Genomic DNA, 9,795 nt, shown 5'->3' with positions numbered 1-9,795 from the left:
ATACACCTATTTAGGTCTGCGTCCATATTAACCAAGTGTCTTAGAGTAGGAGTGCTGATTTAGGATAAATGTTGCCTTTTATAATGAAGCAGATTATTATGGACATGACCTGATCCTAGATCAGCACTCTGAGACACTTGATAAATACAGGCCCAAATCTCAGCACTTCAGAGGCCACTCCACACAAATAGCATGTTTATACCCTCCATAGGCTACAAATAGTAATTCAAACCCTGATTAATCCTCTTTGTAATAAAATAGAGACATAATAAGACACAAATCTGTTAGGCAGTGGGCCTGGCTCTTCTCCTCTGACTGAAAAGTAACCTATGGCTGCCATCTGCTGCCCTTAAATGATCTTTCCAGACCTTTCCTGTTTGACCATGACCCCTTGTTCTCTTTTAGCTAGCAGCATCCCATCTAAAGGAGTKCACATACTAGCTGGCCCTCATACTTTCTGTGTCACTCACTGTAAGTTGCTGATCAGCATTCCTTCCCATATGCAATGAAATTATCAATAGCCCCTAYGGCCTATAAATCAAATCAAAGTGTATTGGTCATATACACATGGTTAGCAGATGTTATTGCAAGTGTAGCGAACCAACATATACTGATACTTAAAAGATCACAAATGATTGACTGTTCTGAATTATGCACAGATGTCTCAGGTCACTACCAGAACAGTGTTTTAGATTTGTAAGTCAGACTTGGTCAGGCCTAGGCCTAATTGACATTGCAAAGAACTGTGGAGGCATTCTATGGAGCAACAATGTTGCAAAATGTTTGACAGTGAATATGGCTATTAGGTGTGTGTGTGTATATACAGTGGATTTAGAGTATAGAAAGGGTGGGAAAGATCTCCCATACAAGCCTCATACAAAGTAAATGCTTGAATGCAAATTGAAAACTACAACAGACAGCATGAGCATTCGTGTTTGTCAACTGGAGAAAAACTAAATTATTAACTCTTCCCTCGTTGTGGGTATGGTAGTTTATTTGAGTGAGCCGCCCCTTATGTTTTTCCGACACTCTCCCTCATCAAAGAACTACACGCCCCACCCGGCGCCAAAGTTTGTGTCCCGGATGTCTATCACGCCGGAAGAGAAGTAGGTTCTTTCCTCAGCCATCTTGTGGCAACATCTAGCGAAGTGTTCGCACCAAGCCTCGTAGAATCGGAGGAAAATCCTGCTTAAGGGGCGCCATCATGCCCGGACATATGCAAGAAGGTTTCGGCTGCGCCATAGCCAACCGATTCGACCAACTATTTGACGACGAGTCGGACCCGTTCGAGCTGTTGAAGGAGGCGGAGAACAAGAAGAAGGAGGCTCCTGTCCCTGGTGCCGCCAAGACCGCGGCGCAAGTTGCCAAGCTCCAGAAAAAGGAGTCCCAGAAAGACAGGAAGGTCGTCCCTGCAGATAAGAAAGATGAGCCTCTGGCACCGGTGACTCTGAAGAAAGATGGTAAGACRGTTTCCCGCAATAGTTTTCCTCTTGATCTGCAAAATCGTAGTTCGCCCTGGAGAGTTAAGTATTAACTTTAAGTTAGCTAGCTAGCAATGCGTTCAAAGCCTCCATGAGGTCGACATGATTCCCTTTGTCAACTAAAGTTGAAACGCGTATCACAGTCGTTGCACAAAAAAGTCACGACAGTGTAACTAGGTGTGGTACAGTATTGTGCCCCCTGAAAAAGAACTTGCAGGCGAACTTGTTTTGCTGCCAATATTAAAACGCCTCTGGCCTTGTTTAGCCAGGATTGTTAGCCGCAAGTTAATTAGCTAACGTTAGCTAACCAAAGTCATTTGCTAGCTTGCTACCAACTACCCGTTGACCAGTGTTTGATTAGTGCATACTTATTAAATGCACGATTGGTGAAATAATTTTTTTGCAACAAATTGTTTACCTAGCTAACGGTGAATTCACACCGGGGTGTAAGCCAACTTTCACACGTGAAGCAATCGTGCTAGGTTAAAATTGAGGATTGTTTTCTAACTAGTTAACATACGAATTGGCTAGGTAGTTAACTTGTCTTTTGTTACCTGGTTGCATTAACCCGCGTCGTGACCAACCTCGTGGCCCAGGTTTGGAGTGTGCAACAGCGGCAGCCACCTAACTGTCACTCGCTAAATGGCGCACAACATTGTTCTCGACTAGGCAGGGAATGATGTCATCTTGCGTAGCGCGGTTGTGAATATGGGCGTTTTGTGTTAGTCTCAAATAAAGAAGCTTTACGAGTATGCTTTCTTCTGCTACTCGGTAAACGAACAAGGTGAGCAAAGGCGATATATATTGACCAAACAATTACATTGTCGTTTGCGTGAGTAAACTAGTGTTACTCGCCTATACATTGTCATGGTTAGTGTAAAATAGGAGGCCCCTGTATTTTGTTAGCAGCCTAGTTACACCAGTCAGAAGCAAAGTAAAAAAAAAAAAATGGAACCCCAAGAGAAGAGACAGGTGCATGCACCAACGTGCGTTCAGCTGCTGGTGGTGCATGGTGTGGGAGTCTATTTTGGTCAACAGTGGGAGGGACTTGTCAGACCAGTCTCAGAGCATGTTTTCATCTGCTGTGTACTGTCATGGTGGATAATATTAAGCTCAACCTCGGTTTATGTTTGTAAAGAAGTTGACATTTTATTTAAATTCTCTGTATTTTAATAGTGTGCCCTTAGCACATCATCCTGCTCTCTTTTGGAGTTGGGTCTTGAGAAAGGTTCTAACTGTAGTCTCCATTAAACCCCTGTTTTGAGTTATTTTTTGTAGAGAATCTTTGGAGAAAATTAGTATTGTACTTGTTTTATTGGGGGATCAATTACTAACTCTCCTCTGTCCTGTCCTACTCCAGGACCTGGTCCCAGGAGGATGGGTCCCAGACGCGAGGGTCAGGGCCCCGCCGGGGGTCCACCCCGTGAGGGCCAGGGCGAGGGCCGCCCCCCTACAGACAGACCCCCCCGGACAGACAGGCGGCCGCCACGCCGTTTCGAGAGGCCCCCCGGCGGAGAAGATAAGCCAGCCGAGGGAGGAGAGTTCTCTGTGGAGAAGTGAGTACTGGGTAGAGCAAGGCTGGATTCAGTTGGCACCAAACGGGAGTGTTTTGAAAAGGAGTGAAAGGAAGAGATACTAACCCCAACAATAATATGACTCAGATCCCTGTGGGTGCAGGCCTTTGTTGCAGCCAAGCAGTAACCCATCTGTAACCCATTAACTTTCTCAGTATGACAGCAGTCAAAAATGGTAAATTGTTAGCTCGCGCTTACATGGTGTCACATAAACAACGAGACGTTGCTGATATTGTTTTTTGCTTGTGATGTAGGGTCTGTTCTCTGTGATGACATTTTGTGCTAGCATTGTCACTGTCTTATTTTATCTAAACGGTGCCGTCCTTTCCTCTCRTGTCTCACAGTTTCATTTGGTGGTGGCTCGGTCACCATCTCAGGGTGCACCGTTCTGACTTTTTTACGCTTAAGCCTCGAGGGTGTAGGTTCAGGCTGAGGCTCAGAAGAATAATCATCAGAGATGTCATGATTAATTTCTTCCCCGCCATCTGAGTCGTTGTCATTGGGATTTTGTAGAAACGCTAACGCAGCATGTGCATCCATTCGTCTTGGTCCATTATGGACGCTTTCACTGTGTACTCCAAGTAGGCCAGAGTGGACTGATAAAACTGCTTGGATTTGGTGGACTAATATAGGGTACAATATAATTTAGAGATTATAATTAGTAGATAAATACAGTAGAATGGCCTGCCCTGTCTTTCATTGACAATTGGTGATTACATAATTATGCATTGTTTGCTTCCCTGTGCTCATCCACTCTTCTCCCAACTGGGCACAGCACCTTCAACTATCGGGAGAAGTAGGGGCAACGGGAAAACCCACGAACTTAAATGACATACCCTCCTAAAACTGGTTATAACTCCAGTTCTGTTTGTGATATTAAGATTCTAGCGACAGTGTGTAATAACTTTTTAGGAAATGTCAAGTACGGAGGGGACATGATGGCAGAGTAATAATTTTATTTAAATTCATGAGCAGACCAATTGACTGCTTTAGCAGTTCTAGTGATAAGACCCGATACAAACGACAGAACCCACACTGGCCTTCTAATGTAAGACAGTATTGTTCTCGCTTAAAAAATGGTAACTTACCAGTCGTTTATTGTGTAAACAAAAGTGACCCCCTTCTCTATTTGACAGGAATTTTCCCCTTCAGGCTGTCAGAGGTAACCCAAACTTACCTTAATTAACCACTCTACTGTTAAGTTACAAAGTCATGCCACCTTCACTGATGGTTTTTCACCTTGCCACTTAGATTAAACTGTAACCACACAGCAGGGTGTGTATGTAAAGAGTGACAGTAAACATATAAAACCCTGTTATGATGCATTTCAAAAACGCCCTTTCCGTTGTGGAAAGAGTTGCTGATCTATCATGAAGGCCAGGGGATTGTTTTATTTTTTTACTCACAATTCAACAGTGATTTGTCTTAAGTTAGAATCCTGCATCGGGTCGGATACCCATGGTTCCCTATCGGTGAGTCGCAAAAAATATAAACTGGTGGGTGAAATGAACATTCTTTCAACATGTGGGTCGGGTCGTGGTTCAGAACAATTACATTGTGGGCTGAAAACATTTTAAATCAAGATAATACACTTTTTTTAAACCCAGGAGCTTATTGGGTTGCGAATTCCATTCTGTGACCGATGAGGCTGGCATAAGGCTATCAGCCATGCACGCTTTGAGTGTGTGTGGAGCTGGAAACTGTCCCTTGTGTGGTGCCAAAACATTCTAATTTGTCCACATGCAGAGATCATGTTCCTTCTCCTCATGTGAGAATACGACACGTTACCAAGTTAACTTCCCCTGGATAGCTTAGCTCACGCAAAAATGGCTAGCATAGGCCAAATTGGAGACACAAAAGAAAGGTTATGATAAGGGAATAGGCTACAACACCATCGCGGAAACAGTTGCTGCGCGAGTGGAATCCCAATTTTGGAGGATGGATAACAATGCGGTACCTGCTTGCAAAGTGCAAGCAGGTAGGCCTATTTGTTTGCGATAATTCAGTCATTACATTAATTCAGGTGTTCGTTCATTAGACCATATGCAGGCTATATAACATGTAAACCAGTGCGGCTGTTAAGTTTGATAAGCCTACTAAGTAAATGTAGCCTATTTTTGCAACCTATATTCCATTCCGGGAATGGTTTAATTAGGCCTAAACTATTTGATAATCTAAACAATATTTCATCTAAAGGTATTGTTTTAGGACCGCTATTGGCTTTCATTACAGATAAGAAGGCTATTTAGAAGGCTCTCAGTGGTTTGAGTGACTTGTTGCATTGTGAAAAGAAAAATATTTTTTTATTAATTCATGGTATGGTTTCTGTTTATCCAAATGTTGAATAGACATGCAGACAAATTAATTAATGCAGGGAAGGGGAATAATAGTAATTATGCCTACTACTCTGAAGTCATAAAAACAATGAAATATATTGATGTTATATGGCGTGTAACGGATCGGCTCACAGAACAATTCTATCTATCTGGGTGGGTCGGGTTGCGGAGAAAAATCTTTCCTGATATTGGGTGGGGTTCGGAATTTATGTGGCCGGGGCGGATGCTGCTCCAAAAAACGGATCCCTGCAGTACTCTACTCTAAGGAAGGATGGAATTAAGAGTGCATTTTGGAGGTATTCAAACAGTGCCTAGGTAAAGGTAAGATCTGTATGGCTATGGCATAACACTGTTTCAGTGTAGTTCACAGTATTGGTGATTTTTCACACATTGTGTTTTGGGTCCTCATTGTACCACTTAATGTTGTTATATTTTCCATTAAGATGTCTGCTCTATTCGTTACATTTCTATGTGCAATGTTTCACATCACCTGTACCTTCCTGTGAGGCAGCCTGCTGATTGGTTGGTTTCCTTGTCTGTCCAGGCCCATTGGTGATAGGCAGATGAGAGGACGTGGAGGTGGCCGAGGTGGTATCCGTGGCGGCAGGGGCCGGGGCATGGGCAGGAGCGACGGCTTCGACGCCAGAGGAAAGCGTGAATTCGACAGACACAGCGGCAGTGATCGATCGTACGTCTTCTGTGCCATGTTGTGAATTATGTATTAACTCCGGGATGGATAAGTCATATCTCATTATTAGGCTGATTTCCTACTCCGGATCTGAATGGCATGCTCAATGGAGAATCTCTTTTCTAACTCGATTTTTTTTGTCCAGATTATGAGGGGATAAAAAATATTTTTTMGGGTCATTATCCATTGAGATTGCTTTGTAGTCCAGGACTTTGTCTGGAGAACTGGTGCATTAGAACTACTTATTTGAAGTATAAGAACTAGTTTTTTTTTTTGTGATAAACTATATTTTTGCTGGAGAGACTATTGATGTGAAGCTGTGCGCTAAAGCCCATGTTGTTTCAGCAGCCAGAAAGGTGAGGAGAAGCGTGGAGGAAGTGGATCTCACAACTGGGGCACCGTCAAGGATGAGATGGGGTGAGTAGCACAGCCGACCTAGCACAACATTTTCTCTCTCGACTTTCTCAAAGGCTGTCTGCAAACCTAAAGTGTTTTGATTTACCTTGTTCAGTTGTGTGTAAACTAAGTCAACGTTTTGAGTCAAGACCCCTGGTCTCTATACTGTCCTGGTCACCTGTCAACATACTCAATGTATAAGAGCTAAACTTGTTTTTTTCCTCTCCACAGCGAGCACGACCAATCGAACGTGACCGAGGAGACCCCCGAGGGAGAGGAGCCTCGGCCTGCTGACTCTGAGAACAAGTGAGTTGAGGGCTGAGCCTTAAACAATTTCTCCCTCTTCTGCCCAGTGTGCACTCGTTCATTCCCTCTCAGGAATTTAAAAGCACAGTCTGGATGGGTTCTCCACCATATTTCTCATATTCTCCTGCCAGTTGTGTGTTCTCTTTTCTGCTGTGTGTTGTAGGGAGAACGAAGTTGGTGAACCTAAGGAAGTGGAACCCAAGGAGATGACTCTGGATGAATGGAAGGCCCAGCAGGACAAGGAGAAAACCAAGGTGGAGTTCAACATCCGCAAGGCCAACGAGGGAGCCGACAGCCAGTGGAAGAAAGGATACGTGCTGCACAAGTCCAAGGACGTGAGTAGACTGTCAAAACCACAATACTGACTCAGCCTCCATTTTTTTATTTTACATGACCTATGTTTTCGTCCCTCTCCAATAAAGGAGAAGAAAGCTGATGCTCTTATTGAAGCTGCGGTGGAGGCTGAGGCAGTTGCCCCTAAGGTGAGTATCACATCTGACAGACGCGCGCACTCTCTCTCTCCCCATGAAAATTAAAGGGAGAGTGTGATATTTTGGGAATTCTGGCTCTTTTTCTGTCTACCCCCTTGAACTCATGGATAGCAGTTGGAAGGAAATTGAAGGTTGATTTGTAAGCTATTGCTAACTAGCGTTAGCACAATTACTTGAAGTTCACAGAAACAGCGAACATGCTTGGATCTAATCATCACAACTCTTATCTAAATGATATGAGCGCACATCTGCTTCACGCCGTCTGAACTGACTGCTGTCCGGCAACAAAATAACAGTTTCCCGGTAACAATAAATCTATACCACTTACAGCACAATAAAACATGTTAAAAATAATTCATCAGCTCTTTATGAACTCTTAAAACAATCCAAATGTGACGATTTAATTGACACCGTAACATTAATTTAATCTGTCTGCACACCTCCAACAGTGTCTGTTCTCCCAGGGTTCTGTGGGAACATCCCGCCTCGGAGAAAGCCACAGATAAGATGTGCTTGACCCCTGTGATAGCCCACAGATGGTCAGCCATCCAAACAATATCATAAATGGTGATCGAGTCATCATGCTGGGCCTTGGCATCTTCATTGTTAACATTTGTTCACTCTATTTTTAGACTATACACGCAGTGACTTTACAAGTGTATCCATGAGTTCATCCGAGTCTGGTTAAGTATAAAAAGGATTGATTGTCAAAATCTTGCACTATCCCTTTAACACAGAACTCACCAGAACGATTGTCAGTGTGCACAGTAAGGGMCCGTTTGTTCGCTTGCTGTCGGCTAGGTGGTTTTAGGGACTTCCCACCGGTGGGCAACTGACGGCTGTCATTTTTGCCTATTTCTACATGTAGAATTGGTTTGCAAATTACAGCCAGCCCTCTGTTCAGAGGTGCTAAGTACTTTTGACCAGCAGACGCTAAACAAATCCTACTGATCTGTCCGTGCCATAAGAAGACAGAATGTGGCTCAGGCGTGTGTTCTGTCATTGATGATGTTTCCCCCCGGTCTCTCAGGCTGAGGACGATCACCACTTCCGGAAGCCGGCCAATGACATCACAGCCCAGCTGGAGATAAACTTTGGGGACCTTGGACGCCCCAGCCGTGGTCGTGGTGGGCCCCGTGGTGGCAGGGGGAGCCGAGGGCGCGGAGAGGGCAGAGGAGAGTTCCGTGGAGAGTTTCGTGAGCGTGAGCCCAGGGAGCCCCGCGAGCGTGATACTGGAGCCCCCACCAGGCCGACCCGTGGAGGACGCACTGACAAGGTAAAGAATACTAATTACTACTAGTCTGTTACAGCTACTGTGGAAAGGATTTGAGATTAAAAGGAATTTGGATTAAGTACAACATACATGGTCATTTCACTGTATATGTCTGATCAATCTCATTTCCTCTTGTTTTCCCAACCCTCTAACCCTCCTCTCAGCCGAGCGGGGTGATTGTGCCCAATGTGGATGATCCAGAGGCCTTCCCGGCCCTGGCCTAAGATGGAGCGGCTGCCCCATAGGCCCCCAGGAGCCCTTAGCAGTCCCCCCAAGCAGACCCCTAGGCCCCTCTACGAGGCTCGCATGTTTCTGGATCCTTCAGCAGAAATGGTATGATGGAGATGACCGTCATCGCTCATGACACTCGCATCTGAGGACTGAATTTTACCCGTTTTGGAAAAAAGAAGAGGGGGYAAAAATACGGAAAAGAAAAAAAACAAAGAAAAAAGAAAAGGACTTGTTGCTACTTCCGGAGGTTTTGTACTTAGAAACAAGGTAGCAGGGACGTTTTCATACGGTATTTTTTTCAGAGATTATGCGTTCTTCATGAATAGTTTTTTTTGTATTGCTGCTTGAAAATATGCATTTCCAAATATAAGGTATGAGAAGAGTTATCCTTTTAGCTTGTGGTGTCCCATAGCTGTGGAGGGATGGAACCGAAGCCAACTAGCTCTTACCATACTGGGTATTTCTGAAGAAGTTTCTGCATCATCACTCAGTGAGATTTTAAGGACTGCTTTAGTTCTAGGGTTTTATGTATTATAATTTTTTTAAAGTAAGGCCTAGACCTCTGATGTAGGCCTGTAAAATTATACTTTTTTTTCCATGGTAAGAGCTCTTCGAGTGTGATTGTATTTCTGATGGTGCAGATAAGGACATGCCTTGATCGTTGATCTAGTGATTGTACCTACACCCAACAAATTGTTAGAATAGAGCCTAATTCACTTATGTATTAAAAGGTATTTTGTATAGAAAAGAGTTTCCAAATGACTCAATAGATCACTTGCAGGGGGAAGGAATACTTCAATTATTTAATATGTATCACTGACATCTTTGATCGTGTGGCTCKTAAAGGTGAACATTGTACTGTTTCGGTACAATGTACACACTCTTGGGCTGTGTCTCAATGGTGTACCATGGCTTCCTCTCCTTGTTTCGTTGATACTGATCTGGAAACACAGTTAACATATTAGTTCAGGTCCAAGGAAAGAAGAGGAAGCCAATTTTAGTCTATTGAGCTGTGACCT

At 43.9% G+C, this 9,795-nt stretch overlaps 1 protein-coding gene across 2 annotated transcripts; it reads left to right on the top strand.

Moving 5' to 3' along the window:
* Nucleotides 1-1,113: 1,113 nt before the first annotated feature.
* On the top strand, nt 1,114-9,529 carry LOC111976127 (SERPINE1 mRNA-binding protein 1). 2 transcript variants are annotated; one of them, XM_024004884.2, is made up of 9 exons: nt 1,114-1,460; nt 2,842-3,037; nt 5,936-6,079; nt 6,428-6,496; nt 6,707-6,781; nt 6,945-7,116; nt 7,204-7,263; nt 8,303-8,548; nt 8,710-9,529. In XM_024004884.2, the coding sequence occupies exons 1-9, from the start codon at nt 1,205-1,207 to the stop codon at nt 8,767-8,769; spliced, it is 1,278 nt and encodes a 425-aa protein (XP_023860652.1). In that variant the 5' UTR covers nt 1,114-1,204; the 3' UTR covers nt 8,770-9,529. The 2 variants fall into 2 exon arrangements, with proteins under 2 accessions (XP_023860652.1, XP_023860651.1); XM_024004883.2 differs by having other exon boundaries at nt 6,425-6,496.
* Nucleotides 9,530-9,795: the final 266 nt, after the last annotated feature.

The sequence above is a fragment of the Salvelinus sp. IW2-2015 genome, linkage group LG16 (genome assembly GCF_002910315.2).
Source record: "Salvelinus sp. IW2-2015 linkage group LG16, ASM291031v2, whole genome shotgun sequence".
NCBI classification, from domain to species: domain Eukaryota; kingdom Metazoa; phylum Chordata; class Actinopteri; order Salmoniformes; family Salmonidae; genus Salvelinus; species Salvelinus sp. IW2-2015.
This window is presented reverse-complemented; position numbering and strand designations above follow the sequence as displayed.

Coding starts and splice junctions, on each gene's coding strand:
- LOC111976127 (XM_024004883.2), top strand. CDS start 1,205: ATGCCCGGACATATGCAAGAAGGTTTCGGCTGCGCCATAGCCAACCGA. Junction 6,080..6,424: donor CACAGCGGCAGTGATCGATC/GTACGTCTTCTG, acceptor ATGTTGTTTCAG/CAGCCAGAAAGGTGAGGAGA. Junction 8,549..8,709: donor GTGGAGGACGCACTGACAAG/GTAAAGAATACT, acceptor CCCTCCTCTCAG/CCGAGCGGGGTGATTGTGCC.